The sequence below is a fragment of the Neomonachus schauinslandi genome, chromosome 3 (genome assembly GCF_002201575.2).
Source record: "Neomonachus schauinslandi chromosome 3, ASM220157v2, whole genome shotgun sequence".
Taxonomy (NCBI): domain Eukaryota; kingdom Metazoa; phylum Chordata; class Mammalia; order Carnivora; family Phocidae; genus Neomonachus; species Neomonachus schauinslandi.
In genome coordinates, this window is record NC_058405.1 from 2231670 (window position 1) to 2254150 (window position 22481).

The 22481-nt window shown below is 48.6% G+C and overlaps 1 protein-coding gene across 5 annotated transcripts in view; it reads right to left on the reverse strand.

The window, feature by feature from the left end:
- The window catches only part of ARHGEF7 (Rho guanine nucleotide exchange factor 7), a 129902-nt gene that overhangs the window by 37798 nt on the left and 69623 nt on the right, over positions 1 to 22481 (reverse strand). For 4 of the 5 annotated variants that reach the window (XM_044913503.1, XM_044913502.1, XM_044913504.1 and 1 more), the window contains one exon: positions 12394 to 12482. In XM_044913503.1, coding sequence (XP_044769438.1) covers positions 12394 to 12482 — 89 coding nt within the window. Of the gene's footprint in view, positions 1 to 2392; positions 2444 to 12393; positions 12483 to 22481 lie in introns of those variants that run through there. The other variant, XM_044913506.1, reaches the window with a different exon arrangement.

Genomic DNA, 22481 nt, shown 5'->3' on the forward strand with positions numbered 1-22481 from the left:
GGTAACACGTGGGACGGGTAACACGTGGGACGGGTAACACGTGGGACGGGTAACACGTGGGACGGGTAACACATAGAACGAGGCTGGGATGAATTCCATCATCAGAGAAGTGATGCCCCATCTGCTCACATCACAACAGCACGCACACACAGATCAATCTCCAACACGGTGTCGTGCAGGAGAAGCCAGCCATTCACAAAAGGATGCCATGCCTATCCCATTTACAGTGAGTCCAAGAACAGGCAAAACTAATCTGTTGAGGGCAGAAAGAAGAAGGGGGGAGGAGTGACAATGGGGAAGGGGCCTAGGTTTCTAGGGTGATAGATATGTTCTATATCATAATTTGAGTAGTTGTTACAAATAAATACACTTGTCAAAACTCACTGAACTGTACCCTTAAAATCCATGCATTTTAACATATGCAAAGTATATTTCAACTAATAATAAAATCAAGTTTACTCCTGAGATTGAGCCTAGCAAATATAAATCAATTTCCCTAGAGAATGATGGTCTCAGATCATGCTATACACATTAAAAATTAAAAGTCCACCAGTATAAAGCCCTTAAATAGCCACTACTTTAAAGAATGATAGATCAACCTTAAAATATTTCCTGATACCCTATGTTAGATAAAAAGTGCAAAACATGGGGCGCCTGGGTGGCTCAGTCGGTTAAGCGTCTGCCTTCGGCTCAGGTCATGTTCTCAGGGTCCCGGGCATCGAGTCCCGCATCGGGCTCCCTGCTTCTCCCTCTCTCTGCTCATGATCTCTGTTGTCTCTCTCAAATGGGTAAATAAAATCTTAAAAAAAAAAAAAAAAAAAGTGCAAAACAGCTGAATTAAAAACTAAGCCTCTCTCCATCACAATGGCCAAGAGCAGAGGCCCCTCCCAGGGCAGGGCGGGGAGGTGACAAGGCCAGCACTAGCTCTCCTCCTCAGGAAAACTATTCCTCTTACCCTCTCTGTTTCAGTCTTGTCCTCCGGAAGGATCCTCCAAAATCAAAGCGCTAGTGAGGAGCAGAGCCCGCGTGGGGCGTGTGCACCTGGATCGGACACAGCCCGGCCCCCTCTGTGCCCTCTCTGGCTGCCAGGCTGAGTGCAGGAATCTGGGCTCCCAGGAGACCCGATGTAAGTAAGGAACGCAAATCCCTTCCTCAATCCCCTTTTTCCTTCCCGCTCTGTCAGCAGCCCAGCACCTTCTTCAGTATCACGTCCCACGTGCTTCAGAGTGTCCACGAAATGCACTAAGATGTGCTACTTCTCTTCCAAAACCAACCATCCTCAATCACGCACAAAGTTGTATAGAATAAATACAAATACACTCAGTCTTCTTCCCAGGTTGATAATTAAAATATATATGCTTAAACATTAAAAAAGTAATCATTCAGCTAAATTTAGATTTCAACATCAGTAACATGCATACAACATGGATTCTTAGTCTGTTCACTGTTTTGTGTGTCCTCGGGAGAGCACAGTCCTTCGTAAGTAAATGCAAACCTGATTAAATAACTTACATGCTACGCTATCTAAGATGAAGAGAATCAGTCGCTTTCACTGTGACACCGGGCTCTGGTTTCGCCCCTGAATGGGTCTATTCATGCAAGAATGGGGGAGTGAGACGGAGGGCGGAGGGGCTGCTCTGGGAGTTCATTCCTTTGTGGGAAAATCTGGGTGCTGGTCCCAGGATTACAATGTCTCCCTTCGAAGAAATGGTCACTGACACAAATGGTCCTTGACACAAATGTCAAAGGAACGGTGGACAGAGAACATACTGTGACGCCAGCCACTGCATCAGAAAATTATACTTTACGCCAGACCTTATCCTTTAAAAGTAACATGAATCCAAGTAAATAGTCCTCGAACTGAAAAAAAATAAAAAATTTAATCTGTCACCGATGCAGAAGATGGAAAGTCTTCAATGTTCCAACAAAAATTAAACTGTGATTTCATGTGTTGGTTACAAATATTACAAACTATTAGCAGTGCTGCTTAGAGAGTGCTTGAAAACCCATGCACCTTTTATACAATGAGAGGCAATAAGTACAAGAAAACATCACTGGGATGACTGGGAGTCAGATAAAATGGCATTTCCTCCATCACAGCATTAAATCATAGTATGCAGATATAAAAGCCTCCCCTAAGAATGTACCAGAAACAATGCCAAAGAATCCTCTACCAAAAAACCACAGTAAGGCAGTTAAGTTGGTTAATGTCAACTAGCAGTCACAAACATGCTTTTCAAGTAAGTGCTAAAGACAAGTTCTATAATCCCCCCACCCAAACAATCCAAGTTACACTCAGCTTTTCCACCAACACTCGACCAGACTTGGCTGAGTCCCGCTGAGGCCAGGAGCCACACGTGCCACCCCCGCAGCCCCTCCAGCTCATCAGCACCTGTCTCCCCCTTCTGGACTTCTGCACGCTCTGGCTGCTGCACGACCCCATGTGACTTCCCAGCCGCGCTGCAGAGCTCCATCACACGCAGGCTGCCCCAGAGAGCGCAGGCAGGGCTCACAGCAGGAGTGGCCTGTGTCCCACAGCCGTGAGGACAGCAGGGCTCCGCCAGCGCCAGCTCTCCCTCAGGCATGAGGCGTGGAGAGCCCAGCCGTCAGACAATGGGGCCACACAGGAGGAGGGCACCCGGCAGGCCACACAGACAATCCCTGAACTGTCAGCTGGCGCAGCAGAGCAAAACAAAGACTGAGCTCACTACCTTACAGACACAGAAACTCACTTTGTTACCACCACCGTTCACAGAGCACTTAGTATCACTGATTCACTGCAAATTTTGGTAGGTTTCATACTTCAAGTCACTGAGTCCTTTAAAAATAAAGAACTAATTTACCTAAGAAGCATAACATTTTCTTAGAGATTTGATCAAGATGAAAGATCATCATGAACTAAAACCTACTTATAGAAACACAACCCTGGTTTGTTCTTAAGCATGCCCCTGGGACAGTAACGGATCAGACAGTAGGAAATAACCCCCCCACCTCATCGGCCCCACCACACAAGGAAAACATTATCCCTGACCATTTCCTCCCAACCCAGTCTATTAAACTGTACTTACATTTTCAAAAAACAGATTGTAAGACAGGACGTGAGCCTCTGGGGAGAGGAGAGGAAGGAACGGGCTGGCCGCGCTGCTGGAGGAAGCAATTCCAAGCCCCCTTCCCCCAGCTCCACACCCTCAGCCCCAAGGACCCACTCGCACTGGAAATCACTGATTGAACAGAGCTTGCTCATGTCTGCATGTTCTTAGTAACCAACTCTCAAAAGAGTCTGGAGGTGCCAGATCAAAGTTTAATGTTATTGTGCCTTTTGAAAGACGTTATATTACTGTATTTCTAAATTTGGGGATCCATAAGGTCTTAGGATAGATTTCTTCCAGACACTAAAGGTTTACGACGCAACAGCTGCAGCAAAAGCTCTGGGTCGACGACGATACAGGTCAGGGCAAGAAGCCAGGCTTAGCGAACAGGGGTGAGTGAAGAGCCAACCTTGGGCGCCCAGCAGACCTGGGTGCAAATCCTGGCTCTGCCACATCCCACCTGGGACGGCACACGTCTACGGGTCTGTTTAAGAAAGGCAGTATGGTGGAGGTGGGGGTGGGGAGTGTGCGGATTTTACAGGGTGTGACACTCAAGAGTATCCTGACTTAAGGTAGAAGAAATCTTACAAACCTTACGCACTGCAGCCTTCCAGCCCAAACCCGGACTCCCACGTGGTGCTACTTGTTCCAGGACTCCAGTATCAGGAGGGAAGAACTGAAAAGCCATCTCGGTTAAGGTGTTGGTTAATCTCGGGAAGCAGAAGGAAAAGGAGAAGCAGCAAAACGAGGGCCTGGGGTCAGTGCTGGTCTACAGGAGCGTAAGATGCTGGGCCAGCGGTCTCCGATCTCCCCTGGCCCAGGTGCAGAGGCCCCAAGCGACACAAGGCGCCAAGAGCACAGTAAAGGCCCATGGAAGTTGCTACAGCGTTTTATGAAAAATGCACACCTATAACTGTACATTTATTAAAGCTAGTGATTGCCACCTGCCATAACGGCAATGTTTCAAAAGAAAAAGCTACCCTGCCTTTTCAGGACCCCTGGCGTGAGAAGCAGTTCTCTACTCGCTGTTCCTGTACATAAAAGAATACCGACATAATGCCCTCGATAAAAGCGTTCGACAGAACCTGAAAAATGAGCCAGTACCACTGAACACGTAAGGTCACGAGGACCTGTCTCCACAGATGGACATATTTAAGAAATCTCCTTCTCTAATGATGACTGAGGAAACTCCTCACCCCCTAAAGGACCAATCTCCAGAGCTTTCCCTCTGTCTGGGAGCTTCTCTCAGCTCTGCTGGAAAGAGGTCTTAACGATCCTGCAGGTGCAGCTCATGTGCTTTCACTGCTAAAATCCACCAAGCTTAGTCAAGCCACAGACACATTTCATTACAGCTTCCTGTCACCCGACTGTAGCTCTCCCAGGTAACCCTCAAGGGGATGCCTGTTTGCAAACAACACGGTGACCCCAGTGATGCCTAATGCCCCAAGTGCTTCTACATGCTCTCCCTGACAACCCTGAAAACCTCCTCAAGGCCAAGCACCTCACCAGGCTCCCTAAAGCCAACATGCCAGGCCAAGGCCAACGTTACCAAGCTCATCTGACAGTGAAGTCCCTGTGCAGGCAGCGAGGGGGCTTCCCCCAGGCCAGCCCACCCCACTGACGGGCACACACACACGACCCACGGGCCTGCACCCCCAGCTCCGCCACCCACAGCAAGGGCTCTCCAGATCACGCACTGATCTAGGACACAGAAAACTGCTTTCTGTTTTCCCATTTGAAAACAGACTTAATAGTGGTGGCTGGCTTTGTCACAGAAAATGATCACCTCCGGATTTCCAGTATCTGGAACTTCCTCCACTGCAGCTCTCAAGTCTGACGTCCTGCTTCTGTCTCCAACAGTCTGGCCTCTGGTGCCAGAGTCGCAAGCCACCGTGGCTTGCATGATCAAGTGACGAAGTCTGCCACTCCCGAGAAGCCACACTCTCCTGCACACTTTTACTTCAACGGTTTTGCATCATTAAATCCTGTGGCCTTTAGAATTTCGTATTCTGCTTATACTGCACATAAACACGTATTTTAGGTATTTTTTTAAAGCTTCATGTGCATTTTTCGTAATTATGAATGTATGTGCCACTGATTCTTTAATCGTTCTTGAGCTGCTACATACTTAGGTTGTTTGCAATTTATCACTATAATAATCCCATCGAAACACCTCTGCACAGGGGCACCTGGGGGGCTCAGTCAGTCAAACGTCTGACTCTTGATTTCGGCTCAGGTCATGATCTCAGGGTCGTGGGATCCGGCCCCATGCAGGGGCTCCGCACTCAGCAGGGAGTCTGCTCGGAACTCTCTGCCGCTCTGCCCCTCCCCCCTGCTCTCACTCTCTAAAATAAATCCTAAAAGAAATAAATAAAACCACCTTCGCACAAACATCACTGAACACGTTTTAGGTAATTCCTCTAGAACTACTAGATTACAGGGCTTGACCATTTTCAGAATTCTATATACAGCAGCCATATTACTTTTGAGAAGCACTATGGATTTACATTTCCACCATTATCAGAGTGAAGATTCTCTTTAAATCTTTGCTCACCAGATACGTAAGTGGTTGCTATCAGAATTTTTATGCAAAGCTTAACCATACTGTCAGAGTGCTATAGATAATGTTCGTGTCCTCCCAAAATGCGTATGTTTTGGGCATCCCGAAATCCCCAGTGTGGTGGCCCTTGGAGATGAGGCCTTCGGGCAGTATACATAAGGGGATGAAGAGGCCGGCTCTGTCTCTCCACCACGTGAAGACGTGACCAAAGGCAGCCCTCTGTCAACCAGGAAGAGGGAAGTCAGCCAAACCCCAAGCAGGCTGGCACCCAAATCTCAGACTCCCAGCCTCCAGAACTGGGAGGAGTCCACCCAGTCTGTGGCGCTGTTACGGTGGCCCAAACGGTTCCAACATCTCCAGTTTTTTTTTTTTAAAGATTTTATTTATTTATTTGAGAGAGAGAATGAGATAGAGAGAGCATGAGAGGGGGGAGGGTCAGAGGGAGAAGCAGACTCCCTGCAGAGCAGGGAGCCCGATGCGGGACTCGATCCAGGGACTCCAGGATCATGACCTGAGCCGAAAGCAGTCGCTTAACCAACTGAGCCACCCAGGCGCCCCAACATCTCCAGTTTTATACCACTCACATCCTCTTGTATATATCCACTAATCCTAACGTATGTGCATTAATGAGCTCCTCAGTCACTAAGGATAATCTTGTGTTGTTATAACTGTTACAAATGTTCCAATTAACTTGTAATTTGGTTTCCATTTTTCGAAGGCAAAGAATTTATTAAACTTTTATGAAGTCTAATCAATTTCGATATTTTCTTTTGTTTTCATTCATTGCTTTTATGTTCTAGAAAGCCTCCTCTCACCGCAATGAATTAACTGACCACATACAGATCCGCTGGCAGAGAATGGAAGCCCATTTAAGCACAATCTTTGAGCAATCATTGGCTACCTACTAAGCTCTGCAGCTCTGAGTATGAATACTAGGAAGCCACGCTTTAACAAAAAGAAGCCCTCAGTGGCTGTGGGGGAGATAAACTGCAGAGTTAGTCAAAGTCAGTCAGTAAACAAAAGTAACAACCAATTCTGGGAGTAGGAGAGTTCAGAATCCAGAATTACTAAATCTAAAGTGTCCAATTTTTAGTGAAAATTTACAAGATACACAAAGAACCCAGAACATGTGACCCATGCACAAAAACCAAGCACTCCATGGAAATGGGCTGAGGGGCCCCGGAGCTGGGCTCAGCAGGTAAAAGCTTCATAACAGCTGCTATCAACATGTTCAAACAGGGCCTTCCCATTCTGCCCGTTTCTGTGTGGAAATCATCACTCCATCCTACCAGGTAAAAAGCTGAAGAGACTGAAAAATCAGCATGTCCTGGATCCAGGTGGGAGAGAGGACAGGACCCACAAGGCAAACCCCCAACCCCAAGACTGGCGAGGCCGACAGGCAAACACTGGGAGTCCTACTCACCAGAGCCTGGGGGCCCCGGCAGAACCAGCATGAGAGCCGGCAACAGGGCTGGAAAACAGGTACTAGAACTGACGGATGGCTGGAGGCTCAGGGCAGACAAGCTGAGAGTTAACAACTCTGGGGGGAGACCCAGTTGTAGAGATGCCCTCACAACACTGGGAAATTTAAGTCCAGGAGTTTGAGGAGGTTCCCAAAGTATCAGAGGAAAATGCCCCTGGGTTTCCAGCAGAGAAACGGAAAAGAACCGTTCTGAAATGTGCTCTGCCCCTGTTCTTAATGAGGACTGCCCTCAGGGGAGGGAGTTAGCCAGAGCCCAAGCTGCTTCAAAGACCTGGGGAAGGGAGACACCCAGCCCCAGCTCACCGCAGCCATCCCATCTTGTGGTGGGGGCAGGGGTGGTATGTAAAAACACCCGTGAAGTCCACAGGCCCCCGCTCAGATAGAGCGGCAATCCCAGGACTAGAGAGCACTTCCCCTTCCCCCAACACCTCATCTCATGGCAGGCTTATTTACAGCACTTCCTTTTACCTGACACAGCATGTCCAGCTATCAAGAAACACAAGGTACACCAAAAGGCAAGACAAATCTGAAGAGACCAAGCATCAGAGCTAGACAGACATGGCAGGAATGCTGGAATGATCCCACCAGAAACTGAAAACAACTATGATTAATGTGCTAAGGGATCTGGCAGATAAAGCAGGCCACATGCAAGAGAAGCTGGCAAGGAGATGGAAATCTTAAGAACTGCAAACTGATGGAGAAACACTAACAGAAAAGAACTCCTGTGACGGTCTCATGAGCAGACGGGACACGCTGAAGAAAGAACCACACGCTCCAGCACCTAAAGGAATCCTTGAAGACCGAAAAGACACAAGAAAACACAGGAGAATATCCAAGGACTGTGGGACGGCACCAGGTGTAACATACACGTAATGGGAATCCCAGGAGGAGAAGGAACAGGAGATTGAAAAATGATGACTGAGAATTTCCCCTAATTAATGTCAGACACCAAGCCACAGACCCCAGGAAGCCCAGAGCACACCAAGCAGGATAAATGCCAGAAAAGTTATATCCATGCATACTATCCTCAAACTACAAAGTTAAAGGGAAAAAGTAACACATCTGGTAAAAGACTTATCCAAAATATATGAAGAACCCTTACAACTCAGTAAGAGAGCCCAACTTTAAAAATGGACAGAAGAACTGAACAGATACCTTACAAAAGAAAATACACAAATGGCAAATAAGCATGTGAAAAGATGCTCCACATCCTTCGTCAGCAGGCAGACAGCACTGCACACCTAGCACCTCAGGGAAACCCAGACCGCGGACACCGCCAGACGCGGAGAAGCCGTCCCACAAGAATCCTCCACGGGAAGACAGTGTGGTAGCTTCTTACAGAACTAAACTTACCACACAACCCAACAACAGCACTCCTTGGCATTCACCCAAAGGAGCTGAAAACATGCCCACACTAAAACCTGCGCATGCAAGTGTATAGCAGCTTTATTCATAATTTCCAGCACTTGGAAGGAAGGGAGATGTCCTCCAGCAGGTGATGGGTTAACTGGCCCATCCAGACAGTGGGTTACAATCCTGCACTAAAATGAGCGCCATCAAGCCACCAGACGCGCTGATCACAGGGGGAAGCCATGCACAACTGGAGGCGGGAGGTCCACGGGAAATCTCCATCACCCTCCCCACTTTACTGTGAGCCTAAAACTGCTCTAAAATAGGCAAGCCAAACGATGACTCAAATACAGTCTGTATTTGACTATAAAAATAACCAAGTAGGGGCGCCTGGGTGGCTCAGTCGTTAAGCATCTGCCTCCGGCTCGGGTCGTGATCCCAGGACCCTGGGATCGAGCCCCACATCGGGCTCCCTGCTCCACGGGAAGCCTGCTTCTCCCTCTCCCTCTCCCACTCCCCCTGCTTGTGTTCCCTCTCTCGCTATGTCTCTCTCTGTCAAATAAATAAATAAAATCTTAAAAAAAAAAAAAAAACCAAGTGGGGGCACCTGGGTGGCTCAGTCAGTCAAGCGTCCAACTCTTGGTTTCAGCTCAGGTCGTGATCAAGCCCCGTGTGTCGGGGTCCACACTCAGCAGGGAGGCTGCTTCAGATTCTCCCTCTCCCTCTGCCCCTCCCCTACAAACACCTGCGCGCTCACTCAAATAAATCTTTTTTTAAAAAAATGGAAAATTTGAACGAACTCAAATGGAAATTATGAACTGAAAGGTGTGATAAAGTGAAAAATTCACTAGAGGGGCTCAACATTAGATCTGAAATGCAAAAGAATCTGCCAACAAAAAGGACAATAGAGAGTATTCAGTCGGAAGAACAGAAAAAAACAAAGAAACATTAACAGCACCTCAGAGATCCACGGACACCATCACACTGAACGTGTGCACAGTGGGCGTCCCATCAAGAGGAAACATGATGAATGTCCTGTGACGGTCTTAAGTCACCAAGAATCACGCTGAAACCCCCAGTGTTTTTGGCTTGTCTTGACCACGCTACAGGAGAAACAGGTTACAGATCCAACCCATTCATGCCTGTCTCCTCTCTTAATTTCAATACGCTTGTACCTCCACCTCCAGCCCTCCTCACTGCTCTCCGCTGGGCCCACGCAGAGACCCAGTCTTTCGTGAACAGTCTTTCCTCTTGGAGAACCTTCTCCAATCAGTGGGGTTAAAAATACCTACACTTCCTGTGAAATACCTAGTTTCCTATGAAAATGAACCACCCAAGGCAGTATGAAAATGCCGAATGCATAATCTATTCTACTCTGCTCTGCATGTGGTATTCTGTTCTATATTTTACTTTATGTCATTTATAAATACAAACTTCAAAGAAGAGGAATTTATTCCTGACTTAGTCACTAATCAGTGTGTGACCTCGGACAAGTCCTTTAACCTCTAGAGCTTTTGGTGTTCTCCCCTATAAAATGGGAGTGCTATCCTAAAAGGTGATTTCTATGAATTCTAAGTCCATAACAACTGCAATTTTCACATGCACTATTTACTAACACAGCGTTATGTAAACAACGATTTCGACGTGATTCTGAGGTCAAGGTGTTTTCCCATATTCTGAATTAAACAGTAGCTGACTCAGAACAGCACGTGTGATATGAAGGCTCTCTACGCCGTACAAGCACAGTTAAAAGAAAGAAATCTAAAAAGGCACTGATTATGCTTCAAGCTGAAGAGGACTACAGAAGTTATAATGCAAAGGAAGGGGCGCCTGGGGAGCTCAGTTGGTTAAGCGTCTGACTTGATTTCAGCTCAGTTTATTATCTCAGTGTCGTGAGATCAAGCCTCACACCAGGCTCCATGCTCAGCGGGGAATCTGCTTGGGATTCTCTCTCCCTCCCTTCCTCTAAAATAAGTAAATAAATCTTTAAGTGTGTCTGTGTGCGTGCATAAAATGCAAAGGAAAACGACCTGCCAGGACTTCTGGAAAAGCATGGTCGCCTACTTTGACAAAATCCCTGATGGGAGCAAGATTACTGGAGACAGGAGAAATGCAGCTGGTAGCAGTTTACAGGGCGCTAACTTGCTTCCTCTAACCTCTAAGAGAAGCAAGCTCCTTCAGAACATCACTGTGTACTGGTACACAGACAAGCTGACACTCGCCACATGAAGCCTTCCCCTGGAAAGAAACCAACATCCCACATAAGGACACAAGAGGAAAGGCAGCTCCACAAGTTCTCGTGCTGTGAAACCCTGAAGAACCACAAGACGACGCTTACTGTGGCTCTGTGCACGGAGCCAAGCACATAGCACAATACACACTAAAAACCAACGACCTCAGCAGAGCCCTCTTCCAGGAACAAACCTCCAACAAAGAACCAAACAGGACGTGGAGGGCAGAGCACAACCAGGATAGGTGGGTGGCCCACCGAGTCAGGGTACAGGCTGTGCTGGGGAGCCTGGTGCTCTCTCAGCGCAGGGCTGGCGTGGAAGCCTGCACTTGGGAGGGAGCCGCGGAGACTGGGAAAAGAACAGGAAGCGGGAGAAGCGGAGGCTGAGACTCAAGTGAAGGACTGTGTAGGAAGAGGGGCCTGGCGTGGGGCAACACGAAGAAAACCAATCTGAGACAGCTAGGGCATCGCACGGAGGCCACGGGACAAGAAGTGAGGAAGGGAAAGCAGGCAGAGGCAGCACGGACGTGGGGGGGAAGGCAGGGAGAGGAAGCAATGAACCGCATCCACACGTGAGAACGGGGGCTGGCCGCATTTCTGCGCACGGCTACAACCCACTGCCCCCACCGGGGCCCGCTGCAGAGCGGCACCGAACCGATGCGAGGAGGACAACAAACCCTCCCGAGCTCACACCGCTCTTAAGATGTGGAGCCGATGGAAAGTGAACGCGCAGCGCGCTGAGAATGCAGACGCACAGCAGAGGCCACGGCAACAGGTGAGCATGGCAGAGCGTCGCGCGTCCTCACCCTCTCCCACCAGCAGCACGGAGTCCGTGAAACCCTCAGGACTGCTCACGGCAGCACCAGCCCCGAGCCGCTCCACGGCAAAGACGCACAGCCTCACGCACTCAGATGGACAACCGCCATCAGGAAACTTTCTCTGGAAGACTCGGAGTGGGGAGGACACCCAAAATGCAGATTTTCCACGGAATAAGACCGATCCACATTTACAAGGTTCACTTTGCTGGTTTATCTCACTGATATATGCCGGCAATTTAAAAGGTTATCCAAATGAAGAGTATCATTTCCTATTTCTGCTGTATATATAGCAATGGTTTAGACTAGACTTCACGGGTATTTTTGAAGTTCACAAATTGCTCTTAAGTTTCAAAATGCAGTTTTAGATTCTAAAACACTCATCTTTACTATGTACGTGTAGACACTCTCCTGTGATTCCATGCTTTTTGATATATATGTACATCTATCCCAGGAAAGACTCTGTTAAGATACAAGTAAACCAGAAACAGTAACTGATGTAAAGTACTTACGATCTACTCTGAGTACAGGTAAAACGCACCCGATGCCTGACTTCACATCACATCATGCGCCTGTTTACAGTCTCATCTTTGAAGACCTGACATGGTCTGAGGGGCACTACATTATGTGACAAAAATGGTACACAATGCTGAATAAATACTGGAACAAAAATACAAGATTGTAAAACAGACGAGAAGAAAGTACACCAGAACACTCCTGGTGGTTATAACTGCGCAGCCAGTAATGCATGGTTTCTGTATCCTTCTCCAGGTTCTATGTGGTTCACCTATCTTCTACACTGCAGGGTTTTAGAGACATCCAAAAAAGCCCACGTTATTCCTAAGACAGGTTGTGCAGTCACTCACCACGTTGTAGTAGCTTTTGTTAATGGCAGTCGTGTCCAATCCTTTGGGGGGGCTCTTCAGCGCTCCTGACTTGGGTGATACAGGCTTCTCTGAAATGGAGACGTAACACAGTTTTACTGACCAGCACTTGAGACCCCCACACACCAGCCCCACATGGCCCAGAGCTGCTGGTCCAGGGGCCTCCAGGGAAACCACCATGCAAAGAGGGAAGCTGCTCAGCTCCCTGAGGTCAGCGAGCCAGCGTCCCCCCAGCCCATACTCCCTGTTCAGGCTCAGTACCTGACAGACTGTGCTCCATCACCAACAGCAGGTCAGAGAACACCAGCAAAGCCACACCCACAGCTCAGGAGTGTAGCAAAGATAAAACACTAGGGGGGCAGAATCCGATGTCGGCAACCCCCAGTCTGGACTACACCTCAGGAATCCAAAGCACTCAGAACGCACAAATCTCTCTAAACAAGTGGGATCTGGCTCCGAGTGACAAGCAAAGAAGACGGAAAGCCACGCCAAGCAGGGACAGAAAAGAACCTCTGCACCGGAGACGAAGGGAGCGCAACTGTGATGAGTGCAAGGAGGTGAGTGTTTGAACGTGGTCCAGCTTTAATTCAGTGTAACAGGTATCAGAGCAGCGTCTGCTAACCGAAAACACGGCTCTCAGGGGGGATGTGCACGTCGCCCACCGGTCCTCCTCCAAGGCTCCCGGGCTGGTGGGGAGCAAGGGCAAGGAGAAATTCTGAGGAGCGTGTCCTCAGGGATATAGTTCGTATCATCCTCACCCACCTTCCCTGTATAAATTGACATTCTGTCCCTCTGCTGTCCTGTGCTGTGTGCTCAGCATCCTTCCACCTGCCTGTCCACAAACACTTCCGCAAACACTCCCAAAGCTTCAGGGCCCTAATTCCAACTGCCTGCCCAGTACTGCCATTATCTTCCTAGCAACAGAAACCCCAAATGCCTAAAATATACCCACTGTGGGCCCTCCCCTTCCTGTGCAATTGTCCACCTAAACCTTCCTTCAATGCCTCACTGTAAAGCTCTTCCAAGGGGTTGAAAATGAAGAACAAAACGGGTGTTATTCCAGTTGAAAGAATTCTGCTCTCTGCCCACAGGATGGAAAAGAGAACTCCGTGAGAAAAGAGTTACTTCTGAACCCCTAAGAAATACCAATCTGGGAAGGAAAGTGTGGTAGCTAGAACAATCTTGCATCTGTAGCTAGGTGTGCAACTACAGAGGAAAAAAACTGACATGCTTTCACCCCAACAATGCCTTTTCATCTTTAAGACCTCTAATTTAGGGGACAAATACAAATAAAAGTAAAGGGGAGAGCACTGGAGCCTCAATGGCAGCCATCGAGACCACAAATACCAACGTGCATGCTACTACCTTGAATCTGCTTTAAATTTTAAAAGCAAATAATTTGCCAACTGCCTCATTTCACTTAAGACACACCTCCCAACACCACAGATGACAGTATTCAATTAACTTACTAGGACAACTACAAGGGAAAAGCTTATTTATTTATTTTTTTTATTATGTTAATCACCATACATTACATTGTTAGTTTTTGACGTAGTGATCCACGATTCATCGTTTGCATATAACACCCAGTGCTCCATGCAGAACGTGCCCTCCTTCATACCCATCACCAGGCTAACCCATCCTCCCACCCCCCTCCCCTCTAGAACCCTCAGGGAAAAAGCTTTTTTAAAAGAAGTTTCAGGCCACTAACATTGTATCCAAACAAAGGGTAGGCAGAAGAGAGCCAGACAACGTAGGCAGAGTCCAAACACTGGGTGGGTCTTTGCTCCCTTCACAGAAGGAGTCCACAGCTTTGCTGGCTGTTGCGTGGAACTTACTGGGATGGAAGGGCTTGCGAACATCTCCCCAAAACTTGTGTGCTGTTCTCGACAGAGGGCCCTAAAGTAAGAAGGGCCAGTCCTGAGCGGCCTCACAGAGGGGCCATCCGTGCCGGCTTGCGGTGCCGCCGACCAAAGGCGCCCCGTGTAAGGAAGCCTGTCTGCTACGGACACCTGACACATGGCTTGCAAGAGGCTTCTGCGCCCGGCCGACCAGCTCGCACGGCGAGGCTGAGGCAGAAGGCTCGGCAGGCTCCCCGCTAACAGCCACACGAGGGCCCACCGCACATTCATCCCAGCGCCTGGACAGTCAGGACAGTCATGCCCGGAGGCGACACCACCCCAGTGGAACAGCAACGGGGGCCTAGATTCCCAGGTTTACCGCAGGAACTCCTGTGCAGCCTTAGGGAACCTTCTAGCACTTTCTCCCCCACCCTCCAAAAAAAACCAGGAACAACAAAATCTACATACATTAATGTGTAATATTCCAGAGAAGTTATGGCCAATCGTAACAAAAAATGTGCACAGGAAACATTAGAAAATACTCCGCCTTCCCAGTACCCTTAAAAAAAAAAAAAAAAAAAAAAAAAACAACTCATTTTTTGGCCCACCTGATAGCTAAGAATTGACACAATCCACTGTGACTGAGAGGCAGGGAAATTATGAGAATGTAATTTCATGCTGCCCTTCCAGGGGCCGGAGGATGCATATCTTCCCTTTCTTGCAATAAACTAAAACCGCCAAAAACAAGAAAATTTAAACATAAATGTGCTAAACGAGAAAAGGGGGTGGGGAATCCCTAGTGGCACTGACAATGAGGGTCCTTGGGGGCTGAGGCTGGAGCCAGACAGACTCAAACAGGAGGATCTCTTGGTGACCCTTAGGGCTGACAGAAGCCTAAAGCTCCTGCCCACCAATCCAGAGAAACAACAAGGACGTGGGCTGGCTACTCAGTGATGGGAGACGCAGCCTGTGAGAAATCAAAACCCGGAGCCTGACCCTGCTGTGGTATGTGGTCCAAATTCACACCAAGCCCCAAAGGCCCACCAGGATTGCCTGGGGCAAGAAAAACTCCGGGAGCCCCTCAGGAAGCAAATGTTCCTCCGCTCTGTAGGAATACTTCCGCAAGCCAGGGTACACAGGTACCCCCCCACACTGAACCCCCAAAGACAGATCTGTAACAAGAAAGTATGAGCTCATGAAGAACTGAGCCAAGAGTGTAAACAGATAGGACGTGCAAGGGAAATTAGTACCCAAGACCTGGAAATGGGGCAACCTAGGCAACTACAGAGTAAGTATGTTTAAAACGCCTGGAACGAAAGAACCATAAGGAAGAATAAAGGCACCACGAAAATGAAAAAACACCTGGAAAATAAGGAAACAATTCCTGGAAGTGAACACTGTGGTCACTAAAACGGAACTCAACGGACAGCTACCATCACTGGTGAGGGGAGAGTGGTGAACACAAACATCTGAGGAGTGGACTCCAAATGAATGAAGCCCAGCAAAACAAAACATACGAAAAACAGATTAAAAGCTAGAGAGGGCAAAATAAGCTATCTAATAGGATTTATCAGGAGAAAGCAAAAGCAATGAGCAGGAGAAGATGCTTTCCAGAATCAGAACCATGCCTGGACGGAGGGCATGGCGCCTTTAAGCAGCACTGAAGATAGGGACACTTGGGGAGGCCCATACAGGAGACCCCCCCTTACCAGTGAGACCTAGGTTCCAAGACCCCGGGAAATGCCCGAAACCAAGAATACCGAACCCTACCCATGCCATGATTTTTCCTCTATGTACAGACCTATGATAAAGTTTAATTGGTAGGTTAGGCCCAGTAAGAGATTAACGAAAACCTTAACAATAGTCACCCCGTCCTGTGCTCACCCAGTGAGGTGAGGACGTTGAGGGGATAAAATGCCCACTGAGAAGTGAGCCGAGTGACAGCGTGTCAGGCTACCACTCACCTCCCGACACGCATCCCTGCTTCTGGACCTCAGCTGACCGCAGGGAACAGACCACGAAAGGTGGGCCCGCAAATGAGGGGGCGCTACCGTACACAGCAGTGCTCGCCCCCTCATTGGCGGACAAAGGCGGCCGGATACAGGCACAGCACGAGACTCGACGATCACAGGCTTCCTTCGGTGACTACTCTGGAGTAAGAACGCTTACAGAAGAGGGCGATTAGGAATAACCGGTCCGAAAGCTCCACCTCCACGGCTGCCCCTTCGTCCGTGACGGAAGTGACCAACAGAGCCTGCAGGCAGCCCTGAGAACGGCTAATTCCCACTTCTCTTCCTCTCTTCTGCACAACAGCGGTCACCTCAGCTACGAGTCCCCACGCCGGCTCACGTCACTCACGTCACTCACTCTGTGCGGGCTCATTCTACCGTCAGCAGCCTCCTCGCTGCCACGCGCCCTCGACCTGGACAGCATCTTGTGCCGAGTCCTCCCCGCTCTTTCAGCGAGAACGCGCTAGGAGTAAACGCTCAGGAGCTCCGCGGTAGGATTACACTGCCCCTGCTTTTCTGCAACTGAATTAGAGAAACTTAGGAGAGAGAGAGTAACGTCTACGCTCCTCTGTAGCTTCAACAGTTAACCCTTAGATCCCCCCTCTTCTTTTCTGGAAGCACTATACAGGAGATCCCAGATACTAGCAATTTACCATCAGTACTTCACAGTGTCCGTCAGACTCAGACTTTAAAACCCAACCACTAGGCCATTATCACAGCAGACAAAACCAGTAAGTCCTACCCTCTCACACGCAGTTGTAGTCGGAGTTCCCTAGACTCAAACTCGTCGCAACAATGACTTTCTGTAGCTGGCTTACTGGGCCCAGGGAACCCAGTAAGATCTACACAGCACATGCCCCGTTCCGCCGCTAAGTCTTTTATTTAATGCCGGCAGAGTGCTCAGGGGACACTCACCTTCCCGACTGTCTACTCCACCTCATTTTCCATTCAGGGAGCCTCGGGTAAGCTTCACGATTTCTAGAAAGACATTTCGGTTTTTTCACGGTTATTCTCCCAGTTCCCACAACAGAGTTCACTCAAGTATCTGCTGAACAGATGTGGCCTGTGGTTTTGGAACCCAGTGTACTCCTAACAGTCCTGCTGATGGAATGTGGAAAACGCGGCCGACCAAAGGCAGAAAGGTCGAGGTAGGCACTCGTGTTACAGAGCGGGTCACAGCCGAGCACCCACCAAGTTTACTGTCAAGTATTACCAATGAAGGGAAAGCAACAGGAGAAGAAAACATAAAGCCCAAGCTTACGAGGAAGAGGGAAGGGAAGACAAGGCGCCTAGGGAGAGCGTCTCGGGGACACACATCCACGCAGAGAAGTCCCGGCATGTGGGCGGGAGCTGGAGGGCAGCTGTGGGCTGGATGTGGAGGCGGGCAGAGCAGGACCTCCGCTTGCATCCCCGGGGGCTTCTGTCCTCCTTGCTTGGTCTTTACAGGCTCGTACTACTGACAGTGTTTTATAAGCAAACACAAAACTTTAAAAGAACATCCCTAATACTGGAGGACTATCAACTCTGACCCCCAAACTACTCTATGTCAAGTGCCCTAGGGGACACGTCCTTGGAACAGCATGTTCAATCACAGTCACTGGAACACGGCCACACCCATGCCCAGAACATCCCCTACAGCACCTGCACACACAGCTGTTTGGGGGAGCACACACTGCGTTAATCTAGAGGAACACTCACTCCCACACTCCGGGAAAATTCCATACCCTCGTATCCCAGACTCCTCCATACGTCATGCCAGGTTCCCCACTTGTGCCTCAGAGGTACAACTCTTATGTGGGATAACTCTTCCCGCCTGTTACCGCATCTACACCTGGAAGAAAGAGCAGACAGGCCTACCCTCCAGGGCCGCCTTATCCTGGGCGCCTTCAGAAACCTCACATCGCACACGCACACTCTTACTTCCAGAAATACAAAAACAAACTTGTTACCTCTCCCCCTTTCCTTGCAGATCATATTCATACCGCTGTTCTTCTATAACTAAATTAATCGCTGCACCCAAAACCCAGTTTGCGTTTTAGGTCACTTTCCCATGTCAAAAGTAAGCATGACGCCCCAGCCCCAGGGGCACATGACCTGCAGCGAGGCCCACGACTACCAACCGACTCAACAGTAGCAGCAAGCAACGTCCCTCTCCCCCAGGACTACCCGCTTAGTTGCTTCTCTCCTTCGGTCTCCAATTTAAGAAATTCTTTAGAGAATGCGCATTAAACACACACCTTGTATGTACAAAAAGCAGAATTCCATTATTTTTACATATCAAAACAATGTGCATGGAAGATAAAGGCTAAATAACAGGGGTACCTGCCATAAGGGGGTACATACTCAGGGAGAAAAGCACACTCGCAGCAAGCTTTGGAAATACCCTCCTGCAGACTCTTGGGGGACACCGGTCTTCAAAGAGGGCTATGGGTTAGCCCGGTGATGGGTACTAAGGAGAGCACGTTCTGCATGGAGCACTGGGTGTTATACGCAAACAATGAATCATGGATCACTACATCAAAAACTAATGATGTAGCGTATGGTGATTAACATAACATAGTAATAATAAAATTAAAAAAAAAAAAAGCAAGCACACACAGGTCAAAGGCACACACCTACACGCGTGAAGCCCCACAGGAAGGCTGCAGTCTGCAGCTGCGAGGGCAAACACTCATGGCCACTTACACTTCCAAGAAGTGGGACAGATCGAGCGGACGTTCTTGAGCACTTACCTGGAGACAGGCAGCCCAAAAGGGGTCACTGAGAGGTAGACCTCGGGTGTGTTTATTCAAGAACGAGATTCATAAATCAGAATTGTAACAAGAAGAAACTCACAATTTAAAGGACGTCCGTATTTTTGTTTTACGAGGAAATGATCCTTAATGATTGCCAGTTAGATCTGGCACATTTTGTTTACAGAAAATGAAGAATTACACTGAATTACAATGCTTATCTGAAACACACCCTTCCAGAAAGGAATCCTCATCCAAAATCAGAAAGTCACTGAAATAACTGAGGAATTACAATACTAGCATGTTATTGTGACCCTCAAGTTCTCCACTGTTGTAAAGTGACAGAGTAAAAATAGGATTTCCCGTTTGTCTCAAATGCCCACAACTAAGCTCAGAAAGAGATAAGTTTCCTTAAAATATACTCAGATAATTTGTGAACACAGCACAGGAAGTTATTCCCAAAAGGTTATTCCTTCAGTCCAACCGTCAGCTAAAGAATACTTAGCATGAGAAATCACCAACTGGAGCAAACGTGTTCTTTACACTTTAAAAAATAGAGAAACAGGAAATTTTCCGAAGTTACTTGTCTCCATTCAGTACAAAAACCAGGGATTCCACGTGACCCAATGCGGTTACATACGTGTTTAAAAGGGTCTCTCTCATGCACGTGCACACGGAAACACAGGGTAAGATGTAAAAATTGGTGGAACAGGATGCAGTCACCCCTGACATAAGTCAACACAAACACGTAATGGCTTTCTTTTTTAAAGATTTTATTTTTAAATAATCTCTATACCCAACATGGGGCTCAAATGCACGACCCCAAGATCAAAGAGTCGCAGGCTCCACTGACCGAGCCAGCCAGGTGCCCCTTACTTTTCTTTAAATCAACTCGACCCCCCATGCAATGGCTAGTTGTTCTTCAAGCGGCATCTGTCCCAGCAGCTGTCTGGCCCCACACTCCCCAGGGCAAGGTGTTGGTGCGGCACGACCAGACTTCACAAGGTGACAGCACGCTGTGAACCCACCTGCTGCCAAAAGCAGCACTGCGCCCCAGTCCTTTAGGAAACAACTCCCAAAGTCACCTGAGGAGGACTTTGAGACCCACGGACTATCTTTTCCATATAACTGTCAACAGGTAACTCTCAAAACTCCGTGGGGAGAAATACCTGAGAAGTAAAAATTCACTTGCACTCTTCCTGTGGCAACTCAAAGTCAGCCCAAGATTCCCATTAAAATGAGTCATTCCCGGGGCGTGGGGGTGGGGGGGCTCAGTCGGTGAAAAGTCTGCCTTCGGCTCAGGTCATGATCTTGGGGTCCCGGGATCGATCCCCGCATCGGGCTCCCTGCTCGGCGGGAAGCCTGCTTCTCCCTGTCCCACTGCCACCCACCCCCGCTCGTGCTCTCTCTCTCTCTCTCAAATAAATAAAATCTTTAAAAATAAATAAACAGAAAATAAATGAGTCATTCATAGCAGAATTCAAGGCCCAGATTCAAAAGAGATAGGCCCAGTCAGGTTCCACTCTGATGGCGGGCCCCAGCAGCAGCTCTGTGACCCCTTGCCCTCACTGGTAAAGGCAAAGACCACCTCCCCCTCCCCTCTCCCTTCCCCAACTCCAGCATTCTGGAGCCCAGCTCCTGGCGCAGGGCAGCACTCTTGGCCCCAGGATGACCAGCAGACTACAGGACTGGCCAGGAGCTGGGCTCAGAGACTAGACTCAGCCCTTCCCAGGGCCTGACCAGGGACAACGGTCCGCCCCAGCAGCTGAGTCTGTAAGATTAAGGCGACATTTCCATCCCTATCAGCCTGATACCAGCGCTGCAGGCTCAGCCGACTCCACACCTGCATGCATTAGGAAGAGGATTTGTGCCCTAGGCCCTGAATATCCGTGTCTTCTGGGGTCGTGGTGAGGACTAAATGAGGCCACGATAACAGCACTTCATACAGTAACCAAGAAACTTATTTACTGTGACCTTTACTGGAACGAAGATACTGCATTTGTTATCAACTAGAGAAAAACAGCAACAGTGAAGTACCATTTCACACCCACAACTACTACCAAAAAAGTGTGGTCAAGGACGTGGAGAAACTGGGACCGTCGTGCACTGCTGGGGAGGGCAGCATGGCGGCTTCTCAGGAATCCCAGTCAGCCCAGGAACCAGCAACTGCACTCCTAGGCACACAGCCAAGAGAATGGAGAGGACTCAAGCAATCTCACCCAGGTTCAAAACACTACTCACAACAGCAAAAGGTGGAAACAACCCAAATGTCCAGCAACAAATGAATGGATAAGCAAAATGTGGTTTGGAAATAGAAAAAATGTTGGTCTGCCCGCCCTGGTTCGGGACGCAGGAAATTACCAGGGTTCTGGGAGCTCTGTATCAGGAAATACGATCAAAGACCAAGTATTAGAACAAAAGATGCTCCCAGTGCTCTTATCACTTACGAAATTACCAGGGTTCTGGGAGCTCTGAGGTCACCGAATTGCTCGGACACCACCCACCTGGTGTCAGAAGGGCTGGGAGGGTGGCACTTAGCGCCAAGTCCACAGAAGCACAAGGGTTTTTATACAGTGGACTCCTGGACAACACAGACTGGAAGTGCAGGGGTCCATTTTCAAGACACTGTAGTACTGCAAATGCACAGTTCCTTCTGCTTTTTTAGCAATGCCTCCTTTAACTTTATCTTAAGGACAGAGTACATGACGACATACAAAATATACTTAATTTCATCAGTAAGGTTCTGGTCAATGGTAGGCCACTAGCAGTTAAGTTCTGGGGTGTCAGTTATACAGATTTGGGGCTGCACAGGGGGGTCAGCACCCCTAAGCCCACCTTGTTCAAGGGGCATCTGTGTGCAGGAATCTGTGAAGTCCAGAACGACACAGCCACACTCATAAACCCAGCAGTCTTTGTACACCGCTAACGCTGACTCATGACACGAGCCACGCAGCGATGCATGCCCAGGACAGCCACTGCCCCGGCACTGCCCCAAGCAGACACGTGCACAGGACAGAACTGTCACACCCACACCCTTCTGACAGAAAGCACAGCCCCGGCCTCAGAACTTCTATTCCTCAAGAATCACACAACACAAACGAAGTAAGTGCCGACTACAACTATTCCCTTTCAAAATAATATAAGCCTCTGAATAACTTTTTAGAAGTCAATAATGTTAATTACAGAAAACATAAGGAAAGTGATGCATTTTAAAATACTATACAAATATAAACACACAAAAAAACAAATTATACATCATTGCCAAAAGCACCCATAGTGATAAAAATTAACAGCCTGTGTGATACGGCAAACCCCAAGTCCTTATTTTAAACGGATACCATGACTGAACGAAATGCTCCTTTTAAGGATGAACCCTTCATGCCAACACCCCAAGGCGGAGGGAAGCAAGGATAACGTCTGTGGAAGAAGCAGCGGGCAAGAGCAGGACTCCTCTGCCCAGTTCACCCGGAGAGCAGCTCCCCACGTGC